The sequence below is a fragment of the Delphinapterus leucas genome, chromosome 18 (assembly GCF_059928025.1).
Source record: "Delphinapterus leucas isolate spDelLeu-1000000601 "Yukka" chromosome 18, BTC_Dleu_Yukka2, whole genome shotgun sequence".
Taxonomy (NCBI): Eukaryota; Metazoa; Chordata; class Mammalia; order Artiodactyla; family Monodontidae; genus Delphinapterus; species Delphinapterus leucas.
The window spans coordinates 71,577,218-71,604,073 of record NC_143146.1 but is presented as its reverse complement, the minus strand read 5'-3'; the positions used below and the strand labels follow the sequence as shown (position 1 = coordinate 71,604,073).

The window sequence follows — 26,856 nt, the reverse complement described above, 5'->3', positions numbered from 1 at the left end:
GGAGAGCATCTGGAGGTGGAAGGAAGATGGTGAGTGAGAAGTGCCAGTGGAAAACCACGGGGAGAGTTTAGCAGGGAGCTGGGATGATGGTCTGAGAAGCTGGAAACAGGTCTGGCCTGGAGCTAGAGATTTGGGAACCATCAGCTAGCTTGGGGCCAAAGATTTGCAGCCAAGGATTTGAACAAGGTCACCCAGAGAAAGAGAAGGTGGCCAAGGACAGACCCCTGGGACTCAGGAAAAGGAGTGGCCTGAGAAGTGGGAGGAAAACCCGGAGGTGAGAGGGAGCTGGCGCTGACCAAATGTGGGCCTGCACTGAGCCAGGCACCGTGCGAGGTGCGGTGACAGCATCTCATGTGACTCTTACAGAAGTGCCCTCTTGTAGGCGTAAAGCAAACACTTAAAGAGCGCTTACTGTATGCCAGCCGCTGTTCACAATAATCCGTGGTAGACCATCGAGTTCCCACCAAGCCTCCCCATTTACACCTGCGGAAACTGCAGCACACGGGGTGACCGCTCACGATCGCAGAGCTGGACACGGAACTGGATTCCAGCTGATAAGACACCGAAGGCTGAGCTCAGAGCCACATCGCTATTCTGCCTCCACCCGCCTCGCACTGATTTTAGGGATGAGAAAGTCAAGGACCAGAGAGGTGAAGACGACATGGCTAGTAAGTGTCAGAGTCAGGTTTCAAACTGAAATCTTTGATTGGAACAGGTGCTAATGGGGGGGGGGGCAGCCAAGAAACCACCCACCCGAGGCGAGATTAAAGGGACCAGAGGAGCTCAGCAAGATTAGGAGGCGGCCACCTGAGAGGAGTTCAAGGGAGTGCGCCCTAAGCCTCTCAGCAGCCCCACCCTTGAACCATTGTTATAAAACCCCTCATCAGGTTGGGACGCAGAGGGCAGGAGCCTGCTGTGGCCCCCTTTGCCTGGCAAAGTAATAAAGCTATTCTTTTCTACTTCACCCAAAGCTCTATCTCCGAGATTCCATTGGGCACCAGTGTACAGAGGCTGAGATATTGGCAGCAAATTCAGGGGAAGGAATGGTGCCGGGGAAGGCCGAGAGGGCGGAAACGCAGGAAATGATCTGGAAGGGAAAAGGCCAAAACTGAGATTAGGAGACGGTGGTTGGCAACTGACTCCAACTTGGGGGCGGGGCGTGGGAGCCGAGGTGAGAGGTCCAGCACTGCCCGGACGAGCCGGGCCCTGGTGGGGAGCGGGGAGAGGGACGCGTGCCTCCCTCTCCGACCAGTGCGATGAGGTGTGGTGCTTTGGGGGAGAGTGGGAGCTGCACGCCCTCCCTCCCACCGCGGGCCAGACCCGGCACCCCCGGTGGAGTCTCCCGCACCCGCCTCAGCCTCTCCCCACTCCCTCTCCCGGCAGCGTCCCCCCACCTCCGGCAGTGTCCGTCCCCGGCAGCGTCCCCCCACTCTGGCAGTGTCCCCACCGGCAGCGTGCCCCTCCCCCCGGCAGCGTCCCGCTCCCCCGGCAGTGTCCCCCCACCCCCGGCAGTGTCCCCCACCGGCAGCGTGTCCCCCCCCCCCAGGCAGTGTCCAGGCAGGGGCGGGACCAGCCCCAGGCGTGGAGCAGCGCCCCCCTGGGGGGATGAGTAACCCTTGGCTGCGAGCGGGCGCAGCCAGGCGGGAGCGTGCCAAGTCCTGAGATGCCGGAACGCGCCCTGAGCGTCTGGGGTCGTGCCCGAGGGCCGGGAGGGGCGCGGGAAGGATAAAAGGGCCGCGCGGCGCCGGGGCCGCTTTCTCCGCGCGGTGCCTGCAGAGCTTCGCTCCTCGCCGGCGGGCAGGCGGCCCGGCAGCACCTGAGCGGCGACCCGGGCGCGGGGCCGACCGAGTCGGGGCGCCCGGCCCCTGTCGGGGTCCATCGACGGCAGGAGCGCGGGCCGGGCCATGGCGGGGCTGGAAAGCGCGCCGGCGGCCAGGCCGAGCCTGACCTCCATCTCGTCGGGGGAGCTGCGCAGCCTGTGGACGTGCGACTGCGAGCTGGCCCTGCTGCCCCTGGCCCAGCTGCTGCGCCTGCAGCCCGGCGCCTTCCAGCTGCGCGGCGACCAGCTGGTGGTCCCGGGCCCCGCGGAGCCCGCGGCCACGCGCGGGGGCTTCAACGTCTTCAGCGACGGCCTCGTGCGCCTCGACGGACAGCTCTACCGCCTCAGCAGCTACATCAGGAGGTGGGTGGGCCCGCCGCCTGGTCCCCGCCGAGGCCTTCACCCCGCTGCCCATCCCAGTCCTCTGGCCTCACTTCCTGAGATCCAGCCTGGATCGCCTCCTTCATCACATTTCAGATTTTTCTCATTGCTAACGTCACTCGGAGGTGCAAAGCTCCCCCAACTCCCCCGCCCCGCCCCGCCCCGCCCCGCCCCCGGCCCTGGCTTTCTCTGCCCTTGGCACTGACGTTCTGCAGCTGTCCAAGCTGCCTCGGGAGGGCATTAGGGCAGGCGCCTGAGGGAGAGTAGGGTGGGGAGTGCGTGAACTGGTGGATGATTCTTCCTTCTGGCTCCTTAACTGGATCAAATGAGCTCAAATTGGGGGCACACCCTTTGGGGATGTTTGCTAAGCAGAGACTCACACCCTGGCTTTAGACTAGGGGGAAGGGAAGGGGAGAGGATGTTCTCTTCTGTGCCCTAGGAGCTTTATCTAGTGAGGAGGCCCGGGGAGAAGCGTGCAGAAGTTTGAAGTTTCCCATCTTTGGCCTCAGTGAGTTTTCAAAAAATAAATCAATTAACGGTGGCTGAGAAGGAACCAAAGACCCGTGAAGTCCAGCCCAGGGCCGTGTGGGCTGTCGAGTGGGCAGTTCAGTTCTGGGAAAATAAGAGGGATGAGTGTGGCTTCCAGGATCCGGGGACAGAGCTTGGGCCAAACCGAACTGGATGGAGGGCCACAGGATGCTTAACTGTGGCGGCCAAAGTGCCTGAAGCACTTCCTAGCAGACTGGAAGCCAGCAGGGATGTAGTCTATCGGAAGCAGGCTTTGATGGGGTAGAGGAGGAGGGAGCTTCACGCTGCATTCTGCGCCCCTTGCTACCAGAGGTCACCCTGTGCCTCCAGAGGTCACGTGGGGGGGGCGGGTGGTGGTGCTTATGTTTGTGTTGCAGAGCTGAGTGCTGGGAAGCGGGCAGTGCAGTCTCGAGGTTGGTTCAGAGGTGGGGAAGCTGGCCAGCTATTAAGATAGAAAGCCTTAGCTCGGGGGAAAGACAAGGGCCGGGGTCACCCTGTGGGTGGGACCGAGCCAAGAGGGGGAAGCAAACAAAATGAGATGTTTAAAATACCTTCTTCAAAGCTGCTGGGGAAAACCTTGCTTTTCCACACAAAGATACTGAGGGCTTTGAGGGCCTGAAAAACCATTCCCCAGCAAGAATTTCTCCCTTTCTTAGTGAATTGAAAATTCCAAGCCATAAGCAGGGGACGGTGGGAGGAACTGAGTTAGAAATAAGATTTGCAAAGATTTTAAAAGAAGATAGCCGTTGTATTAACAGAGTATGAAAAATTAAAATGTCCAGAATTAATTGAAGCTATAGGTTAGGCTTTGACAGAGTCAGCTCTCCCAGTCTCAGCAAACAATGCTGCAAAGCTTACAATGGTTTTGAAGTCTGGTTGTTCAACTCTTGCTTTGAACACCTCCTCCCCGAAGGAACAGCAGTGTTCCCCTGGCAGTTTAGAGTCCAGAATAAACAATGACCAGGTGACACAGACCAGGGTGCAAACAGGAATCAGCAAATACAAGGTTCTCGTTGTCTAAGCAATCGTGTGAAGGCTTTTGTACCCTGGGAGTACCAAGGCGCCCCTGAGAATAATTGGGGAGGTGGAAGGAACAACCTGTCTTCCTCTCCGGGGACACACTGTGCAAGCGCAGCAGCCTCTTCTACCTGGGTGTACAGTCCTGGAGGACGATAGGGAGGGAACCTGGTCTGAATGGAGAAAGCCTTCTAGAAAGAGGGGGAAGACGGCTGTGGACAGCAGTGAGAGGTTTTGCTCTCATGCATCAGGAGTGGGGTGCATAGTCGAATACAGATGTCTGAAGTGGCTGCTCCTCAAATTGACACAGATTTACCCAGTTGTCTTTGGTCTGGAGATAGCATACAACTTCCTCTCTCAAAAAGCAGTACTTCATTTCTCTCTTCCTCTCTTCCGTCCTTCCTTCCTCTTTCTCTCTCTCCCTCCCTTCCTTCCTTCAATAAGCTCTAGCCAGTTTAGCTGAAGAAGAATTTTACACGGTTTCCTTTTTACCAGTCAGCTCTGGCACACTTCTAAAGATCCCAGAACCACGTGGCTCAGGGACAGCCCCTTGCATACTCTAGTATTTCTTTCAGGCTCTGCCCAGTTCAGTGTCATTGCCCCTGTGGTCCTGGACACCAGTTTTGGCCAACGTGGCATATTTCCTCGAGGTCAGGCAGTTCTTGGCGAGGATGGCCAGTTTTGCTTTGCCTTCCTAGTCTATCATCTTCAGAGTCACCTTGTACCCCACCATGCACTTTCCACTTTTTATAACACCCTGGGGCCTAGAGTTGATGAACTCCAGTGGCGTTTTTGTCTTCTTTGTGGCCCATATTCCTGCCTTAGGTGTGGGATGGTCCCCAACCAAGAGCAGCTGCCGAGATGGCTGGAGAGTAAGAAACACAGGGTGATGATTCTTAATCATTTTGGACCATCAAGCTTTTGAGAATCGTAGGTAGACCATCTTCCCAGAAAGGTCGAGATACACCTAATGTTGCTGACCATGCAGGTAGTTTATGAGATGCTTGGATCCAGGTGAAGAATCCTTCCTCTTTACTTAGTTTTTTTGGTTTTCTTTTAATCATTCAACAAATATTTTGGTGTGGGATAAGCCCACAGCATAAGCAGGATTTCTTTTCGTGGCCTCAGAAGTGTGTGCTGTGACTTTCACAAGGTCCTTTCCCAGAGAACCCCAAGAGGCTAAGAGCTACTGACGCTGACATTCATATGATTCACGTGCTCAGAGAGTAAGAGGAGATTTCAGTGGTTCTATGTGCTCTGGTTTGTTTTGTAATACTGGAACATTTTCCTAAATATGTACCTGCTAAATAAGCCTCAGGAAAACTAGGGTGGTGGGAAGGTCTAGTGATGGCACCCAGTCCTGAGAGCCTGCCTTAAAATTCTTTGTCCTCCTGTCGGGGATTTATGGCAAGATCTTTATTGCTATTTTTTTTCTTTCAAGCTCAGGATTCCCACCCATGTTACAAACGAAACTTGCTCAGGGTTCCAGGTGCAAATTACCATTAACTACCACACACACACACACACACACACACACACACACACACCCTTACCTCTTTTTCCTATAACGCAGCCTTTTAGTGGGATGTAATGGCAAACATCTGACAAAGAGGAGCTCTAATTCCCCGTTTTCAGTGGTCCTCTAGCATGAAAGAGGCTGCTTGGGTAATAAAAATAAGAACAATAATAGTGGTGGCCACTAATGCTTACTTGAGTACCAGCAATGAGCGCAAAGTATTTCACAGCTATCTCACAAAAGCTGACGAAGTCGGCACCATTGTTTCCCTTTTTTACAGATGAGAAAATTAGGACTCAGAGAGATTAAATAATTTCCCTGGGTGAGATGCTGGTGAGCTGCGGGACCGGGGCCTCTCCACAGCGTTTAGCTAACCATGCAGCCCACCCTGTCAGCAAACTGCCTCGAACCTGGAATAATTCTGGCTTCCTATAGACCACAGCGGCTTTCTTATAGATTTCCGGAACCTCAAATTAATAACTGGAATGACGTCAGCCAGTACACATCTTATATAATCAGCCTAAAAGAGAAAGTAAGTCCAGTGGTTTGAAGGAAGCCACTAAAAGCAGTGCTGTGACCTGCTTCTGCCCAGATCTGACCAGCTGTTAGCTGGGTGACAGTCACCCCTACCTCGAGATCAGCTGCCTGGGGCAGGGGACACAGGGGAGGAGAGTCAGGGTTGGATCATACTTAGGTTTTCACTGGGGGGAGGTGCTTGGGCTCTGTCTGTGGCCCAGGCCACCTCTCAGAAACATCCCTGTATGCAGCCCGGCCACCCTTGCTGTTGCCCTTAGCAAGCTCCCGACCTGTCCTCTGCTTTGGTCCTCATGTCTGAGTCTTGGATTTGATGACCTGCCCAGGACAGCAGCCCCTAAACAGGACTCATAGTGATATTGATGAATTATAATCTCTCACGTGTTGAGCTATGATTTTTATGGGATTCAATTCGGAGTAAGTGTGGACAAGCGTGAACGCCAGGACCAGGCTGCCTTGGTTTGAGTCCTAGTTCTGCTGCTTACTAGCTGAGTGACTTGGGAAAGTTACTTAATCTCTGTGACTCAGGCTTCTCAGCTGTAAAATGGGAATAATATTGCCAACAACCTTATAGGGTTGTTGTTCACAATTAAAATGTATAAAGTTCTCAAAACAGTCATTGGTACCTATTCATCATGGGACAAATGTCAGCTTATGTACCTACCAAGCAACCCCAACGCCAAGTGCTTCACACACACTATTTAGTCTTTCAGCCACCTCATGGGGTACCTCTTATCATCCAGATTTTACAGGTGAGGAAATGCATCTCAACAAGGTTAAGAAACTTGCTGAACTCACAGAGACAGGAATCAAACACAAATCGGGTGATTCAAAACAAAGGGCACTAGCCTTTGCTACCTTCTTCCTCCGGAGACTCTTGCTTTGCCCTTTCAGCTACACTCCGATCCTTGCAAATGCCTGTCTGTGGGCCTGGATGCCTCCACTTGCAGTCCACAAGGCTTAGCTAAACCAAGACTCCCCCTGGGGTCCCCATCTCCCTCCTGCTTTTGCCCTCCCATTGGCAGTCTGTTTGGCCCGACGGAACAATCCCTCCTCTGTTCCTGTCCCAGCTCAGTAAGTGGCTCTAGCTCCAAGCCCCTTGGCTTTGCTCCTTCTTATTTACTTTACTAGGACATGGCCCTGTGGATGCCTGAGCGCAGAGAACTGTGCATTCTTCTGGCATGTGTGTGTTTGAATGATTGTCTCGTTTGTAAGCCTCTGAAAAACAGGGACCGTGGCTTAGACCAGTGCTTCTTAAACTTTAAATAAGTTTTTGCAGGTCTCCTTAGGCTCTTGTGAAAATACAGATTTTCGAGCAAATACATTTGGAGAGGGACCCAGGATTCTGCAGGTTTGCAAGCTCCCCCGTGGTGCCAGTACTCTTGATCCAATGATCAGACTTTAAGCAACAAGGCCTTAGATGTGTATCATTTCATATTGAAATGATACATTTTCTTAGCTGTCTCGCCAATAGACTATATGCTTCTGGAAAGTGGGACTGTTTCCTTCTTCGTTTTGTGTCCCCGGTGCCCAGCACATAGTAGGTGCTCAGTAAATGTTTCTTGCACGAAGGAATGAATGAATGAATGAACACGTGTATCGTTGATTAGAGTTACAGATGTTAGAGTGATAAATCTGAAATTTTTGCTTATTTAACTAGAGTTGGGGCAGAAGAAGGAGGTGAGGGAGTGAACAGAAGGAATTGTTTAAGTGTGTAGGGAAGGCTTTGCGTAAAACTAACAAGTTAACACTGGAAAGAATGTCCCTGTAAGCTTTTGCTTAGTCACAGCAAAGGACTGTGGAAGCTGTTAGCAATTTCTGGCCCTTTTACACAAGGACTATTCCAATATATTTCTCTTTTTATCTGCTCCTTCCTCCATACTTTAAAAAATGAACACACACACACACACACACACACACACACACACACGAGATGGGAGCCGTGTGTTTGAATTCCTATTTGTCTTTGAGCATTCAATTATCAGGGGCCAGGGAAATTTGGAGCAGCTTTTCAAATCATGCTAAAGATGATGTAAAATTTGAAGAAAACTCTGGAGAAGGGTTGGCATCTTAGAGGGTGGGTGACCTTTCAGCTACTCCTGATTTGCTAGAAGCAAAAATTCAGTGTTCTGTCTTGGTCCCATCTTTCAGGTGTTGCCTTCGTTAAGCTGCTCCCTCTAGCCTTCCAAACTGAAAAGATGAGGAAAGAAATTGGAGCAAGGAAAGAGAAACCCTTACTTATTTTTTAGATATTCATATAGTCCTCCTTTCCTGGTCACTCAAATGAACACAGGCCTGGTTGTGTGTCAGAAGCTTACAGAACTTCATGCTAAGGCCAGCAGAGTTGGCCAGAATTAAAGACACTAATAATGTTTGTTGAGCATCTACTATGGGCCCAAGTACATATGTCTATGTTACTGGCACTGCATTACATCATCAAATGGAAGGCAATACCATTATATCCCTTTTACAGATGAGGGAATGGGCTCAGTGGGTTAAGTAACTCACTGAAGGTCATAATGAGTTGTGGCTCTGGGACTGAGTTCACACAGCCAGTCAATGAGAACATGAATTAAATCTTATTTCGAATCACTATGCTTTCTATCACATTGTTCTGCCTTTCAATCTTTGGATTAAAGCCAGGTGTAGAAAGTTCCAGCCTAGCAGCATTTTGGGGCCAGGATGAAAGCAATGAAGAAATGAGAGTTTAAAGGAACTATCTTAAACTGTTTGCTTCTCATCCCTAATGAAAACTTCAGCGAATAGAATAAATATCTAGGACACAGAGGCAATATTTGCATGAGTAATTCATAAATATGCATGATTGAAGATGAGCTAACTGGTCCCTAAGGTCGTCTAGTCAGGCTCATCTTGAAACAAAACTGGTGGTTGAATGTCAGGTACTTAAAGACCTGTGAGATTTAGCAGCTAGGTCCTCAATCTTTGTATTTTAGTGACTTACATATCCAAATTTCATACCAGTGAATTCCAAAGGGATGCTCACATGTCTTTATTCCACTGCAATTTTGAGGTGTTTAACAATTGGACAGTAACTGGGAGGCTGGGGATGGATGAATTAAGGAAGTGGTTCTTATTTGTGACCTGGTTTAAACAGAGAGTTAAGTAGGGATCTTGCCACAATCTCTTGTCTGTAAATTGTGTTATCAGAGCTCTCAGTGAGCAGCCTTTTCCCACATCTGTGGTACAGTGATAACTGGCGATGCTCTGTGATGATGTTTACAGCCCTGTTAAGATCCTAAAAGTGCCTCTAAAGCATCAAAGAAGATTAAGTTACGTTGAGCATGGTCTTATGATTCAGGATATCTTATTAAATTCAGACTCCAAAAGGGGTGACTCATGGATAGGTTATGCATTAAACTCAACATGTAACTCTCCAGAAGATGCCCCCCTTCCCCTCCCCCGCCCAGTCTCCCTTCTTTGATCAGGCCAAATAACAGCTCTTTGAGCCCTACAGCAGTCAAAAGAGTCTTCCAGAGAACTTGGTGGAAAACTGATGATTTTTCCAACCAGTGACCATTGCCAAGTTGAGATTTTTATCTTCCTCCTGCCAATGATGCCTCCAATGAGATGTCAGTCGACTTTGTAAGCAGAGGCAAGTACTGCACTGCCATTTGGGTCATCAGAATAGTATTCGAAACTGCAGATTTTCTGGGTGTCCTATACACACACACGCACCATGTCCATGCCCTAGAGAGTGACAGTCAGACCGTGGATATTGAGAGAGCAGAGCAATCGCTTTGAGGGAAATATTAAGTGCTTAAATGACTATAAATTAACTCCACGATACACAAGGTGGGAGAATGTGAAAATTGCTTTGGATGGATCACAGGTGGTACCCGACTCCCAGCCAGCATCGTGCATCTATCTCTTTGATGTTTAGTCCAATCAGGCTTGCCCTTCTTTTGCTAAAGGCTCTTCTTCCTGCTTTCTCCCCCTGCCCCTCCCCACACCCCCCTGCAACCACAGGCCTCACGGGCCGGCCTCTCCTCTACCACTGCCCAGGTCTCTCTGCCCCCCTGGGCCAGGTCCTTGGCAGCTGAATAGATGGATGGTGGAAGGGTGGGGCGTACAAGGGGTCCCTGTACTGCCGCCCTGCTACCCCATCCCCACTTCCTGGGCCCTGAGCTCCTCAGATGTGCAAGGCGCGTGTCAGCACACCATCCGGTGCTTAGCGAGCACTGCTGAATGTATGAGAGTGAATGGACCCAGCAAATCGTGCTTCCCTTTCTCCTTCCTTCTCCGTCGCTTCCTTTCTCCAGTACCTTTTGGCAGTTGGTCAGTTGGGACAAAGAACAGGAAAATTCTCCCTCTGCTGATGTGGGACACAGTGCCGCTCCCGCCAGGTGCCCCTTTACCCCGTCCTCACCGTGCACTGCTCTGCCCAGAGGAGGATGGGGGTAGGGGAGGCACGGAGGGAGAACCCTAGGAAATCCCTGGTCTGCGTCTGCATTATCATACCAGTCCGTGCCACTGCGAACCCCCTTCTCCATTCCCACCCTCCTCTCCCCTCGCGCCCACACCCCTGAACAGCGACACCTGCACCCACTCTCCTTCCCCGGGTGCACCAGCCTGTGTGCCCCTCGCCACCGCAGGACCAGCCCCGTAACTACCCACGTGCCCCGGGTTGGGAGATGGACGCTACATTAAAAGCCTGGTGAAATAGAAGGCAGGAAGCATTTTAGATGCTCCATCGGGGGTCAGGTTTTAAAAGCTCTCAAAATCAGATCTGACAATCCAAGAAAAAAGGATAATGACACAGATTTCTAAGAAACCAAGCTGGAGGCAGACAGTGGAAGCTGTTTTTTCCTGACTCGGGGGGTGGATATTCTCCCACTGCTCTTGATCCAGGCCTGGGTCCCCGTCTCGTGCTCCGGCCCCTCTAAGTGGGCTGTGGGGAGAGGGCAATGGGGAAGGAGGCTGAGGGGACTTTGCGGCCAGAGCTCTCTGCTGCGGGCGCTCCCCAGGGCTGGTATTTTCATGTCAGGCTCTGGAAGGACAAGAAGCCGGAAAGAAACGGGGGAGCCGTCTCTGCAAGGGACTAGATGTCAGAAGCCAACATGCGGCCCTTTAGCAAAAGCAGCCCATTCAGTCCATGCAGACCTTGCAGTAGTGCCAGTCAGTGGGGAAGCCGCTGTATCTTGAAGAGGGACTGGGGTATCCGCATCCCCCAGCATGCTGGATGCCACTCAGCCTGCCCGTGTCCACGCCGCTTCTGAGCTCGGGTTTGGTTAGAAAATTAGCGTTCTTCTTGAAGGAAGCCAATTTGCACTTGCATCTGTCTTTTTTAAAATCAACAGTGCAGGTAGAGACACAGAAAGGCTGCTTGGAAAATGTGCAGAGCAGGGAGACAAAGCTGACATATTGGAGGACAGAGTCAAAAAGCACAAAGATCTTCCTGGGCTGGAATAATGAACTAACACCAAGGAGGCTAAATGTAATAGGGCCCTGGGCAGAAATCCAACATTAGTTTTGTTTTTTGTTTTTTTTAAATTGCACAAGCTCACGACCAGGGAGATGTGAATTGGTTCATATGAATATTGGTTGATTGTCTAATCAATGGAGCCGCCTGGGTTTATCCTGGGATTAGAGAAGGAAAGGAAAATTTCAGACCCACCAGTTAGGATGACTACACTGGAGAAGACCCAGAAAATTCCACTGGCTGAGTATAATTCATTCTCAACCCAGAGAGACACAGGGCTCCGGTAGCTTCAAATGAACGCTTACAGCCCAAAGATAGACGGTACTAGTCATCATCTGGTACAGGCTGCCCTTGAGAGCCTGGTGTTGGTGCCAGGCACCCCCAGGACCAGGGCCACCTTTCGTTTGCATGCTTATTAGGGGAGGGGATTTATTTATTTGGTACAAGATATAGTTGCCTCCCGAAGGACACTTTAGGGGACTTCCCTCGGAGGGTCTGAGGATGTAGTAGGCACCTGTCCAGTACGTCCCCTTCCTGACCTCGATGGGAAGGTACATCGCACTTGTAATCATCTCTTCTTTTTTCATAGATATGTGGAACTGACCAACTACTGCGATTATAAAGACTACCGGGAAACTATATTGAGCAAACCAATGCTATTCTTTATTAATGTACAGACCAAAAAGGACTCCTCGAAAGGTAGGTTTGTAAGTGTTTGGGTTTGGTTCTGCCTTGCTGGGCTGTGGACTGTAGCCTGCTGATGAGGTAGAAGTTGGGCGTGGAGAAAGCAGGGCAGATGTCAGCTTGTGCAAGGCTGGAAGCCTGGTGTGTGAGGCCATCAGCACAGCACAAGCCTGCAGAGCAAACCTCTAAGTGATCCTACGGCAGAAGCCATCTGTCTCTGAGTCTTGTTTCATACTTCCTGTCTAAGCAGGAAGTGATCTCTGAGCCTGCAGGGGTTGCAAAAATGACCAGAGTGATGAAGATGATGATATATAATATTGCCTACCATGTATCAAGCACTTCTGTGAGGCATGTGCTAATGTGAATAATTGGTCAACAGCCCAGTAGGGCATATCATCCAAAGGAGAACATTTTTGAGCATGAAAGCAGGAACTGTAATAAGTATGCTGGGATAAAGGTATAAACTAGAACTGACTCAGGCATAACTAGGATGCCTGGCCATCCTGCCTATGTGGTACTTATCCCATCCCCATTTTATAGATGGGAAAAGTAAGGTAAAGAAAATAAACGCTTATGTAGATGCTTTTATGTTTTATGCTCTGGCCTTCGGATTTCAATTTTAGAGATATCTCTTTACTGTTTCTTCGGAAATCAGACTGATAACAACTATATTAACTCAAATTCCAATACGAAAATATCTCAATTTTCCCTTCTCCCTCCCGCTCAGTGATACATGGGGAAAGTCATGGGCATAAGTGCTGTAATAGCAGTAGCATTTCTTACACTTACTTCTAAATAACGTTCTTCAAATGAGACCAAGAGAGTAAGAATTGATCTACAAATTCCAAATAGACTTCCTCAGACATGCCCTTCCTCATTCAGATTCGTTGGACCTGATTCTCTGCTCGTCTCATTCAGAGTCATTCAGATTCCCTTCTCACTTCATAATTCAAAGTCACAATGTCCTTCTTGGCAGGAGGGGCCGGGAACAGATCACACTGTAACAAGCAATGCTCAGTAGAGCATCTGAGCCCCTGATGCTATTTGGCTTGCTGGTGACCAGAAAGCTGAGAATTCTCTAAGAATGTAATGCACAGATGTATCCAGTATGCCTCCCGCATTGATCTCTCAGGAGGGTTCTTAAGAAAGAATAAGAGACCTCTCCATTTTAACATTGTAATGAACATACAGGGAGTGGTATAAGGAAATATTTGTGGGTGACCTTGAAAAGACTCACAGTTACATAATGCTTGTGGAAGGAGGTAGAGAAACCCAGTCCTCATTGGCTGTGAGGAAAGCCGTGAAATGAAGAGATTCTGTGACACAAAGCTTAAGATGGTCAAGTTTAAATTATGAAAATTGTGATTAGGGCAACACGTCCAGCCCTGCTGCTATCCTAAACTTGTACTTCTGTGCAAATTTAGAAGAAGCCACCATTAACTCAAGCCAATTTACTGATCCTTCCCAGAAGTTTGTCATAATAAATGTACAAGTAGACAATGTGGAAGCGATTGGCATCCTCTAGAATTGTGCAGTGCACAGCCTGCCCAACCTGCACAACGGTGGATGGAGGGTGGCAGCCTTAAGTATCTAATGAGCCCAAAGGTCTTGGTTTAGTTTATGTGAAAGTTAATTCAAGGTATCAAATAGCTGGCTTGCTTTACTTGCTTATTTATATATTTTCTCAAAGAGGAAATAAGGTAGTTTCTATCTAAAGTGCCCCAAAAAATAATTTGGGAGAAAGGAAAACAGGGGAAGGAAAAAGAAGATGGATAAGGTTAGTGCAAAGGTTAGTTCAAAATGTATTCCCCAAGGACATAACACTTGCTATTGGTGGACCACAGGTTTGATGCTCAAAGCCCGTGTAGGATGTTCAGTTCCCCAAATCACATGATGGCTGGTCCATGGCCTTTAAACAAAGGGTGGCATTCTATGTTATGGGTCTTCCTAGAAAAAGTGCTTGAGTAATGAAGGACATGGAGCTTGATTCCGGGGGCTGGAAAAGTTAAGAGGTTGTTGGTTCGCAGTATTTAAAATTTCCTAGGGAGTAAACAACCACCCCTTTGCTTAGATTAGATAGAACTGGACAGAATTGGATTTAAACCAAACCAAACTGATCAAATAAAGAACAAAAAACAACTGCCAGGACACAGACGTGGCATTATTTAAACAATGGGAGGGACATTTCCGCTGGGCTTGTGCTGGGCTGGGACGTGGAGGAGAACCAATCTCAGATTACCTTGGTCCTTAGAACTCTAGACTAGCCCTTTGCAGACTGAAAGCCAGGTCTCTGGGGGAGGACAGGGAATGATGAGGGAGGGGGAAGGCAGGGGGAAGCGTCCTTCCCTGGACTGATTTTCTGCTTTGTAAGTGAGGAAATGTGGGTGAGAGCCAAGCTGCTGTTTATCCAGCAAGGCAGTGACACGAAAACCAGCCATCTCCAGTTTTCACTTTGGCTCCCATGCTGGCTGCACACAGAGGAGACTCAGTGCTTATCTGTGATAATTATGGACTGGAACTTTCGATTTCTGAGGCAAGAGTGACAAAGTGCAGCCTGGGGGGAGCTGATTTTCTAACCTGCGTTGACAGTATCCTGGAGCTTCCTCACGCCTGCAAATTTCTTGGAAACATTTCTAGAAACCTGGTTAGGCTTTGCAGTGAGGGAGCAGCGAGGGAGCTTATAAATTAATAAAATCTCCAAATATGGTGGGAATCACTGCTTTGTCAGATACTAAGAAGTACACATGCACCCTTGTTTTTTGACTTCTACTTCCTAATTTCTAGAAAGAACGTATGCGTTTCTTGTGAACACCAGGCACCCCAAGATAAGAAGACAGATAGAGCAGGGGATGGACATGGTCATTTCCTCAGTGATTGGAGAAAGCTACTGGCTTCAGGTGAGGTTGGCTTGTGTGAATCCAGGGCTGCCAACACACAGAAGAGGGTCTGGGCGTTTCAGGCCAGGACTGAGTCCCTAGAGCTTAACTCTAACTTAAATGAATCCAGACACAGACCTTTTCGATTGCTTCATTATCACTACCAATAAAACGAACTTAGTTTCTAGCAGCTTCTTAGAAATAGGGTAAGAATAAATATAAATTTGACCAAGCAGTTCACGGTCTTTACACGGATTTTGATGCAAATGCAAAGATTTGTTTTAAAAAAATAAAGACAACTGACTGAGGGCAGACACCAAAACCAATAGGAACTATGAACCTGCAGCCCGCGAAAAGGAGACCCTAAACACAGTAAGTTAAGCAAAATGAGAAGACAGAGAAACACACAGCAGATGAAGCAGCAAGGAAGGAGCAACACACCAGACCAAACAAATGAAGAGGAAATAGGCAGTCTACCTGAAAAAGAATTCGGAGTAATGATAGTAAAGATGATCCAAAATCTTGGAAATAGAATGAAGGAAATACAAGAAACGTTTAACAAGGACCTAGAAGAACTAAAGAGCAAACAAACAATGATGAACAACACAATAAATGAAATTAAAAATTCTCTAGAAGGGATCAATAGCAGAATAACTGAGGCAGAAGAACGGATAAGTGACAAGGAAGATGAATAGTGGAAATAACTACTGCAGAGCAGAATAAACAAAAAAGAATGAAAAGAATTGAGGACAGTCTCAGAGAGCTCTGGGACAACATTAAATGCACTAACGTTCGAATTATAGGGGTCCCAGAAGAAGAAGAGAAAAAGAAAGGGACTGAGAAAATATTTGAAGAGATTATAGTAGAAAACTTCCCTAATATGGGAAGGGAAATAGTCAAGTCCAGGAAGTGCAGAGAGTCCCATACAGGATAAATCCAAGGAGAAACACTCCAAGACACATATTAATCAAACTATCAAAAATTAAATACAAAGAAAACATATTAAAAGCAGCGAGGGAAAAACAACAAATAACTTACAAGGGAATCCCCATAAGGTTAATAGTTGATCTTTCAGCAGAAACTCTGCAAGCCAGAAGGGACTGGCAGGAGATACTTAAAATGATGAAAGGGAAAAACGTAAAACCAAGATTCCTCTACCCAGCAAGGATCTCATTCAGATTTGACGGAGAAATTAAAACCTTTACAGACAAGCAAAAACTACTAGAATTCAGCAACACCAAACCAGCTTTACAACAAATGCTACAGGAACTTCTCTAGGCAGGAAACACAAGAGAAGGAAAAGACCTACAATAACAAACCCAAAACAATTAAGAAAATGGGAATCGGAACATACGTATTGATTACTACCTTAAATGTAAATGGATTAAATGCTCCAACCAAAAGACATAGACTGGCTGAATGGATACAAAAACAAGACCCGTATATATGCTGTCTACAAGAGACCCACTTCAGACCTAGGGACACATACAGACTGAAAGTGAGGGGATGGAAAAAGATATTCCATGCAAATGGAAATCAAAAGAAAGCTGGAGTAGCAATTCTCATATCAGACAAAATAGACTTTAAAATGAAGACTAGTACAAGAGACAAAGAAGGCCACTACATAATGATCGAGGGATCAATCCAAGAAGAAGATATAACAATTCTAAATATTTATGCACCCAACATAGGAACACCTCAATACACAAGGCAAATGCTAACAGCTGTAAAATTGACAGTAACACAATCCTAGTAGGGGACTTTAACACTCCACTTTCACAAATGGACAGATCATCCAAGATGAAAATAAATAAGGAAACACAAGCTTTAAATGATACATTAAACAAGATGGACTTAATTGATATTTATCGGACATTCCATCCAAAAACAACAGAATACACTTTCTTCTCAAGTGCTCAAGGAACATTCTGCAGGATAGATCATGTCTTGGGTCACAAATCAAGCTTTGGTAAATTTAAGAAAATTGAAATCATATCAAGTATCTTTTCTGACCACAACACTATGAGACTAGATATCAATTACAGGAAAACAATCTGTAAAAAATGCAAACACATGGAGGGTAAACAATACACTACTAAGTAACCAAGAGATCACTGAAGAAATCAAAGAGGAAATCAAAAAATACCTAGAGCCAAATGACAATGAAAACACGATGACCCCAAACCTATGGGATGCAGCAAAAGCAGTTCTAAGAGGGAAGTTTATAGCAATAGAATCCTACCTCAGGGAACAAGAAACATCTCAAATAAACAACCTAACCTTACGCCTAAAGCAATTAGAGAAAGAAGAACAAATAAAACCCAGAGTTAGCAGGAGGAAAGAAATCTGAAAAATCAGATCAGAAATAAATGAAAAAGAAATGACGGAAACAGTAGCAAAGATCAATAAAACTAAAAGCTGGTTCTTTGAGAAGATAAACAAAATTGATAAACCATTAGCCAGACTCATCAAGAAAAAAAGGGAGAAGACTCAAATCAATAGAATTAGAAATGAAAAAGGAGAAGTAACAACTGACACTGCAGAAATACAAAGGATCATGAGAGAGTACTACAAGCAAGTATAGGCCAATAAAATGGACAACCTGGAAGAAATGGACAAATTCTTAGAAAGGTATAACCTTCTGAGACTGAACCAGGAAGAAATCGAAAAAATAAACAGACCAACCACAAGCACTGAAATTGAGACTGTGATGAAAAATCTTCCAACAAACAAAAGCCCAGGACCAGATGGCTTCACAGGTGAATTCTATCAAACATTTAGAGAAGAGCTAACACCTATCCTTCTCAAACTCTTCCAAAATATAGCAGAGGGAGGAACACTCCTAAACTCATTCTAGGAGGCCACCATCACCCTGATACCAAAACCAGACAAAGATGTCACAAAGAAAACTACAGACCAATATCCCTGAGGAACATAGATGCAAAAATCCTCAACAAAATACGAGCAAACAGAATCCAACAGCACATTAAAAGGATAATACACCATGATCAAGTGGGGTTTATCCCAGAAATGCAAGGATTCTTCAACATACGCAAATCAATCAATGTGATAAACCATATTAACAAATTGAAGGACGAAAACAATATGATCATCTCAATAGATGCAGAAAAAGCTTTCAACAAAATTCAACACCCGTTTATGATAAAAACCCTCCAGAGAGTAATCATAGAGGGAAGCTACCTCAACATAATAAAGGCCATATATGACAAACCCACAGCCAACATCATTTGCAGTGGTGAAAAACTGAACCCATTTTCTCTAAGATCAGGAATAAGACAAGGTTGTCCACTCTCACCACTATTATTCAACATAGTTTTGAAAGTTTGAGCCAGAGCAATGAGAGAAGAAAAAGAAATAAAAGGAACACAAATTGAAAAAGAAGAAGTAAAGCTGTCACTGTTGGCAGATGACATGATACTATACATAGAGAATCCTAAAGAAGCTACCAGAAAACTACAGCTAATCAATGAATTTGGTAAAGTAGCAGTATACAGAATTAATGCACAGAAATCTCTTGCATTCCTATACACTAATGATGAAAACTCTGAAAGAGAAATTAAGGAAACAGTCTCATTTACCATTGCAACAAAAAGAATAAAATACCTAGGAATAAGCCTACCTAAGGAGACAAAAGACCTGTATGCAGAAAACTATAAGACACTGATGAAAGAAATTAAAGGTGATATAAACAGATGGAGAGAAATACCATGTTCTTGGATTGGAAGAATCAACACTGTGAAAATGACTATACTACCCAAAGCAATCTACAGATTCAATGCAATCTGTATCAAACTATGAATGGCAGTTTTCACAGAACTACAACAAAAAATTTCACAATGTGTATGGAAACATAAAAGACCCCGAAAAAAAAAAAGACCACGAATAGCCAGAGCAATCTTGAGAAAGAAAAATGGAGCTGAAGGAATCAGGCTCCCTGACTTCAGACTATACTACAAAGCTACAGTAATCAAGACAGTATAGTACTGGCACAAAAACAGAAATATAGATCAATGGAACAGGATAGAAAGCCCAGCGATAAACCCACGCACATATGGTCACCTTATTTATTTTTTATAGCCCTGTTGCTCGCACATGCGAAAACAACTTCATTGACTGGACTTTTTTTTTTTTTTTTGCGGTATGCGGGCCTCTCTCTGTTGTGGCCTCTCCCGCTGTGGAGCACAGGCTCCGGACACACAGGCTCAGCGGCCACGGCTCACGGGCCCAGCCACTCTGCAGCATGTGGGATCTTCCCGGACCAGGGCACGGACCCGTGTCCGCTGCATCGGCAGGCGGACTCTCAACCACTGCGCCACCAGGGAAGCCCCCTGGTCACCTTATTTTTGATAAAGGAGGCAAGAATATACAATGGAGAAAAGACAGCCTCTTCAATAAGTGGTGCAGAGAAAACTGGACAGGTACATGTAAAAGAATGAAATTAGAACACTCCCTAACACCATACACGAAAATAAACTCCAAATGGATTACAGACCTAAATGTAAGGCCAGACACTATAAAACTCTAAGGGGAAAACATAAGCAGAACACTCTATGACATAAATCACAGCAAGATCCTTTTTGACCCAGCTCCTTGAGAAATGGAAATAAAAACAAAAATAAACAAATGGGGCCTAATGAAACTTAAAAGCTTTTGCACAGCAAAGGGAACCATAAACAAGACGAAAATACAACCCTCAGAATGGGAGAAAATATTTGCAAATGAAGCAACTGACAAAGGATTAATCCCCAAAATTTACAAGGAGCTCATGCAGCTCAGTATCAAAAAAACAACCCAATCCAAAAATGGGCAGAAGACCTAAATAGACATTTCTCCAAAGAAGATATACAGACTGCCAATAAACACATGAAAGGATGCTCAACATCACTAATCATTAGAGAAGTGCAGATCAAAACTACAATGAGGTATCACCTCACACCAGTCAGAATGGCCATCATCAAAAAATCTACAAACAATAAATGCTGGAGAGGGTGTGGAGAAAAGGGAACCCTCCTGCACTGTTGGTGAGAATGTAAATTGATACAGTCACTATGGAGAACAGTATGGAGTTTCCTTAAAAAACTAAAAATAGAACTACCAAATACGACCCAGCAATCCCACTACTGGGCATATACCCTGAGAAAACCATAATTCAAAAAGAGTCATGTACCAAAATGTTCACTGCAGCTCTATTTACAATAGCCAGGACATGGAAGCAACCTAAGTGTCCATCGACAGATGAATGCATAAAGAAGATGTGGCACATATATGCAATGGAATATTGCTCAGCCATAGAAAGAAACAAAATTGAGTTATTTGTAGTGAGGTGGATGGCCCTAGAGTCTGTCATACAGAGTGAAGTAAGTCAGAAAGAGAAAAACAAATACAGTATGCTAACACATATATGTGGAATCTAAAAAAAAAAAAAAGGTTCTGCAGAACCTAGGGACAGGATAGGAATAAAGACGCAGACGTAGAGAACGGACTTGAGGACACGGGGAGGGGGAAGGGTAAGCTGGGATGAAGTGAGAGAGCGGCATGGACTTATATACACTACCAAATGTAAAATAGATAGCTAGTGGGAAGCAGCCGCATAGCACAGGGAGATCAGCTCCGTGCTTTGTGACCACCTAGAGGGGTGGGATAGGGAGGGAGGGAGGGAGACGCAAGACAGAGGAGATATGGGGATGTATGTATACATATAGCTGATTCACTTTGTGATACAGCAGAAACTAACACACCATTGTAAAGCAATTATACTCCAATAAAGATGTCAAATAAATCAATAAAAGATAAAGGCAACTGTTTAAAAATATGTCAGAAAATGTGTACATATAGCTGACTCAGTTCGTTGTGCAGCAGATACCAACACAACATTGTAAAGCAACTATACCCCAATTAAAAAAAACCTATACCTTCTTGTTTGGAAAAAAAGTATGTCAGAAAGGAAGAGAAATAAGAGGTGTGATATTTTGGACATTTGGACAGTTGTTAATTCTATAATATAATTCTGTGATATAAGCTGTAATACAACATTATCATTATATCACTGAAATTAATCAAATCCTTCTCTCTCTTTCAGTTTGATTTTCAAGAGGCAGTAAAGGATTTTCTCCCTCCAGGAAACAAGGTGGTTAATGGAGAAAATTTGAGCTTTGCGTATGAATTCAAAGCTGACGCATTATTTGATTTCTTCTATTGGTTTGGGCTCAGCAATTCCACTGTAAAAGTGAATGGAAAAGTTCTGAATTTGTCAAGTACAAGTCCAGAAAAGAAGGAGACCATTAAATTATTTCTGGAAAAAATGAGTGAACCTTTAATCCGAAGGAGCAGTTTCTCTGACCGAAAATTCAGTGTAACTTCCAGAGGTATGTTAAAAATTCTCAAGTACCCGAGGAACGTAGTTAAATTAAAGGGTAGAATAATATCATGGGGGAGGAGAATCAATTAATGGAAAAGGTAAGGCTTCTTGGTAAAGGGGAAATATAATATCACATATTTCAGAAACTAGGAAGTGAGAAACATTTACTACCAAAAAGAAATATAGTAAACTAACACAACATTGTAAATCAATTACACATCAATAAAAATTTTTTTTAAAAAAAGAGAAATATAGTGACTTTTCCTTTTAGGCTCCTTTAAGTTTTCTGACATAACAGTTTTACAGCGCAGCATACCCAGAAAATAATTTTAAAATATATTATTAATGTAAATACACGTTAATACTCATTGAAGTATTATTAACAATAATTTAACTATAGAAGAATTATGCTTTCCTGATTTGCATATTCAGGGCAACAGAATGTTAAGGAAAAGTGTTGGCTGAGGGGGGAAGACACATGGTCGAGATATCCATCTTTATAAATATTTGGAAGGGTTCTCCAGAGTTTCTAAGACAACAAAAGGATATCTCTTAAGACTGCTTCACTGAACAGACCACAGGTCACACCTGGTGCGTTCTAGATTTTACATCCAGGGCCTCCTTCCCAGGACTTGGGGAGACTTTTCAGTCCGATGTGGCTAAGGCAGTGATATCAGTCAAGTCATCTGGATCTGTCTTCTGCTGAGCCTGCTGTCTGTCCCAGGCTAGTCTGTGCTGGAAGGCAACTTCCCTGAACCAGGACTTTTGCTGCTCATTGCAAACAAATAAACAAAGAAAAACAAGCAAAAGACAACAACAAAACACCAGTCTCTACGAACCTGTCGTTTTCAAAAAGTTAAAAAAAAAAAAATACAGAGGCTTCATTAGTTGCATTTAATGACAATTGCTTTCTTCCAATGTTTCTAGCGAAAATGCTTAACTCCTAGCTATTTCTTATCCTGGAAAGTAGCTTCCCTCTGTCTCTGTCTGTCTCTGTCTCTCCCTCCTTCCCTCCCTCCCTCCTGCCTTTCCCCCTCCTCCTTCTCTGTCCCTCTTTGTTGCTTTGCTTTCTCTGTCTGGGTGCTTCTTACAAAGATGCCTTTGTTCTCTGCTCCATTGCTGCCATGGTGGGGGGGGGAGGGGAAGTTATATGCTCATCCTTTTGGGGGAAGATTACCTTGCCTGGTTGTGGCCATCCCAGATGCCAGGTCCTTCCTGGGACACCCCCCAGCCCACCCACTGGCCACAGCAGCCTGAGCAGGGTTTTTCTGTTTCTCCATCGCTCACCCACTGTCCTTTATGCTGCCCGGGTGTTCACTGGCATCCTGGGGAGACTGAGGGGCATGTGAAGTTGGGCAGTGCTTCCTTGCAAGTTTACTCTGAGCCGGCCCTGGGGCCACTTCTACTTCAGAGCAGTGGGGAAGGATTCTTCAAGGCCCACCTGAGTCGTCATTATGCACTGCAGGTGACCCAACCACCATGCATCAGCCACTCGGCAGGCAGCTCCGCTGGCTCAGCGCTGGTGATCACTTAGCCTGGCTTCATCTCCTTCCCGAGAACAGACCTTTGTCCTAGGCATCTTTTCCCCACCTGTGGGCCTTTTGTCATCAAGTGAGAAAGGGTACCTGTAACTCCAGCCCATGGAGAAGCAAGTGACAATCCACATCCTCCTGGTGAACAGAAAGCAACACGTTTCTGTCAGCTTTTTGAGTTTTTCTGAGGAAGCCAGGATTCCCTATTCATTATTGAAATGGTTACGTTGGATGCTGCATGGGCCTTAGGTACTGTTGGATTTGGGTTTTAGTTTTCCAGAGATGGTAATAATGCAAGCCCTGTTTACTTTTCTCAGGTTCACTAGATGAAGTTTTTAACTGCAGTCTGTCACCCAGATCATCTCTGATGGAGCCTCTTTTGGCAGAATTACCATTTCCATGTGTTCTGGAATCTGAAGAGACACCCAACCCATTTATCTGATTGTATTGGACATTTTGCAGCTCCTCCTACACCCCAGGCCTGTGCCAGAACCCAAGGCTGAGGGGATCCAAGAGAGATGGGAGGCGGGTACCTCTGCCCTCTGCTCCTACAGAGACCCCACCTTTCCATTTTTTTTTTCTTTTTTTTTTGCTGTACGCGGGCCTCTCACTGCTGTGGCCTATCCCGTTGCGGAGCACAGGCTCCAGACGCGCAGACTCAGCGGCTATGGCTCACGGGCCCAGCCGCTCCGCGGCATGTGGGATCTTCCCAGACCGGGGCACGAACCCGCGTCCCCTGCATCGGCAGGTGGACTCTCAACCACTGCGCCACCAGGGAAGCCCCTCTCCTTTCCATTTTTGTGGGTGATGCTTTGGCAGGGCTGATGCAGCTGTCTTCAGGATGGGAGGGCTTTGGCCCCATGGCCTGGGCGGTTCCTCTCCTTTTAACACTTCTCCAAAGAGGCAGAGGGAGTGGCAGAGTCCTGCCACCCTGAATATTTCGCTTATACCCTGGCGTCCTGGGAGCTCCCTGGGTAGCCTTTGTGGGAGCCATCTGACCTGGGTTTTGCCCTGTGATGCTTCATAAATCTGGGTTTAGCCCTCTGCTTGTCTGAACCCAAACCCAGCAAGCATGGGGTTAGCAGTGCCATTCTCTTGCAAGCCTTGCTGAGCAAAAAGCCCAGGACATCCTTCATCAGAAGGCAAGTATGTTTTTCATCCTGCCCATAGGATGAAACCTTAGGAGAAACATTCACGGTGAGGCTCGCGGGAGGATTGGCCAGGTTGATAAGGCGGTAACCCTGCCACCCGCTGCCTGAAATTTGAACTCCCTTGACCTCCCTCTTAACAAAGTGGCCCGTGTAGAAAGAGGCCAGGTGATGTGATACCAAACATGACAGGAGAAGGATAATGTATGCGGCATTGTCCTCTCTGTTAAAAGCACATTATGTCAGTCGGGTATTTCATAAGCTTTTAGCAATCCTAACACTAAAAGCAGAATAGAAGAAAGCTATACCATTACCATAATACATTGTTACAGCAATACATTTTTCATCTCATAGCTACAGTGGAGTTCTTCCAAAAGAAACAAAAAATCATCCTATTTACATCCTAAAAACCTGCATGAATGAGTTGCTACACAGGCTTATAATGAGAAAGATTTCTGCGTCCTGAGTATAATTTTTCTGTCCTTTTAAAAAATATTCCTGTATTATACATTATGATAGCACTACTGATTGTCCTTTCATTTATATTTGAAATGGTATGTACTATATTTGTGCAATTAAATTTTTCCTTAACATTCAGCATCGAATTGAGTAAATTTGTGACCAAGTATGTGTGATCTTCCCGTCACACTCTGCAGGTGGTATGTTGGCCTTGTAACTTATTACAGTAAGAATTGTGGTTTTACAGCTACTTTATCAAGAGCCTTCTTTGAAGAATAGGCCTATGAAGTATTTGGAGAAAAAAAATTGATACTGATGTTTCAGAAAACGGGAATGTTCCTTAATAACAGAAGATGATAAAAATTTGTTATTCACTCTGCAAAATGAAGAGTATTAACAAAAAAATAAGTTATACACCAGAACAAACAAACCTTAGGTGAATATCAAATGGTATCTGCTTCCCAAAGGAAATAGAAACTCTATTCACAAAAATTGACAAAGTCCATTTATTGAAAATAGTTGAATTCAGGAAAACCTTTGGTAATCGCTCCAGAAATGGACTAAAGATCTGGAAGTTTTCTTTTTTAAATTTATTATTTTATTTATTTATTGTTTTTGGCTGCGTTGGGTCTTCGTTGCTGCCCGCGGGCTTTCTCTAGTTGCGGCGAGCGGGGTCTACTGTTCGTTGCTGTGCGCGGGCTTCTCATTGCAGTGGCTTCTCTTGTTGCGGAGCACAGGCTCTAGGCACGCGGGCTTCAGTAGTTGTGGCTCGCGAGCTTCAGTAGTTGTGGCTCATGGGCTCTAGAGCGCAGGCTCAGTAGTTGTGGCGCACGGGCTTAGTTGCTCCGCGGCATGTGGGATCTTCCTGGACCAGGGCTGAAACCCGTGTCCGCCCCTGGAAGGTTCCTTTTATCATTAAAAATTGTTTTCAGTCAACTCAGAGCCAAATGCATTTACTTAATTCGATATTCACTTACCAAAGTTTTATGACTGCCTCCAAGGAAATATACACTGTGCTAATGTATATTTCATTAGCAAATGTCACAAAGAATTGATACTGGGAAATCTATAAAATGGGTGAAAAGTCTATTGGGACAGATCTTCCTGGGTCAAAGTGACCTCAGTCTGGATGTATATTTGCCCTAATTCAGACATCTTAAACAGTTTAAGATCAGTAGAAATGTATAGGACAAGAATGGCCTAAGCAATCATTCATTCCATTCATTCATTTATTTCTCACATATGATTGAGTGCCTACTGTGTGCAGTGCACTGGAGCTGGTATATAAAGGTGCCTAAAACATGGCCCTTGCTCTCAAGGAACATCCAGTCTTGTAAAAGACAGATGTACAGCTAGTAAGAACAATAAAATCAGTGCTACGGGAGAGATTCAAAAAGGAAAGCGTCTAAAACGCTTATGATCCAGTTTTGGAGATAAAATTACTGACGTGTAACTGTAAAATTTAGTTTTAAAAGAAACATGTAAGGATCAGTTTATCCAAGCAACTGATTTACTGAAGTTCTCAGTGAAAGAGTCACCTTGGAAGCTATTAATTTTTTCCAACAAGAATGCAATCCGGACATTATCTACAGAATAAGGGAGTTTTTCTCTTATTACCTCATGGTTAGAGTTTGATTTTTGGCCAAAGGAAAACATTGTCCAACTTGATTGCCTACCTTAATTATCAGCTCGAATGTCTTCTTACTGTTTCAAATACCCGTCTATCTTCAAAGAGCAAAGCTATGCCCCAATTCAAGAAATTCAAAAGAATGTGCGTCAGTGTTTGAAGGGAGTTTCTAAAGAGTTTCAAAGATGCTTTAAGCAATGGCAGTGTCATTACAATAAATGATTACTTTGAAGAAGAGAACATTCATTTGGATGGCTAACTGCTGGTCTAACAGATTTAAAATGAGTGTTCGCACTTGATACTCACGGCTTGAATAAACTTGAGAGACCCAATAACGCAAGGCATTAGTAATTGTTCTTAAGGGTTCATAGAAGAGAAAAACACAAGAATCAGAGACAGCAGAGATGGCCCAGGAAGGAGGTGACATTTATATACGATTGATGAGGTTTTGATAGAATCAAACGTCTGAACTTGCTGTTACGGCTTTATTTGGATAAAATGTGAGTTTGGTGAGTGGCAGGTTAGAAGCAGAGCTTAGAATTTACCCTGTTAAACTGGACTGTCCTAATAAAATAGAGACCATTACAAAATTTTCTTTTCTGGATTTTTCAATAGAAACAGAGCAATCATTCTTGGACGGCTTAAACACAACCCCTCTTAGTGGCAGATATGAACCAGGTGACCTCAGGAAGACCTGGATCTCTGATGGTAATTTTAAGTGTCAGTTTGGCTGGGCCACGGTGTCCAGATGTGTCGACAAACATTATTCTTGATGTTTCTGTGAGGGTGTTTTGGATGAGGCTAACATTTAAATCAGTGGACTTTAAGTAAAGCAGATTGCCCTCCACAATGTGAATGGACCTCTCCCATCAGCTGAAGGCCTGAATAGAACAAAAGTCTGACCTCCCCTAAGCAA

At 45.4% G+C, this 26,856-nt stretch overlaps 1 protein-coding gene across 1 annotated transcript; it reads left to right on the top strand.

Moving 5' to 3' along the window:
* Nucleotides 1–1,818: 1,818 nt before the first annotated feature.
* MEDAG (mesenteric estrogen dependent adipogenesis) lies at nucleotides 1,819–24,880 on the top strand. Its single transcript, XM_022574592.3, has 5 exons — nucleotides 1,819–2,182; nucleotides 11,825–11,934; nucleotides 14,704–14,816; nucleotides 20,896–21,181; nucleotides 23,024–24,880. Exons 1-5 carry the CDS (start codon nucleotides 1,905–1,907, stop codon nucleotides 23,146–23,148), a joined length of 912 nt encoding a protein of 303 aa, XP_022430300.1. The 5' UTR covers nucleotides 1,819–1,904; the 3' UTR covers nucleotides 23,149–24,880.
* Nucleotides 24,881–26,856: the final 1,976 nt, after the last annotated feature.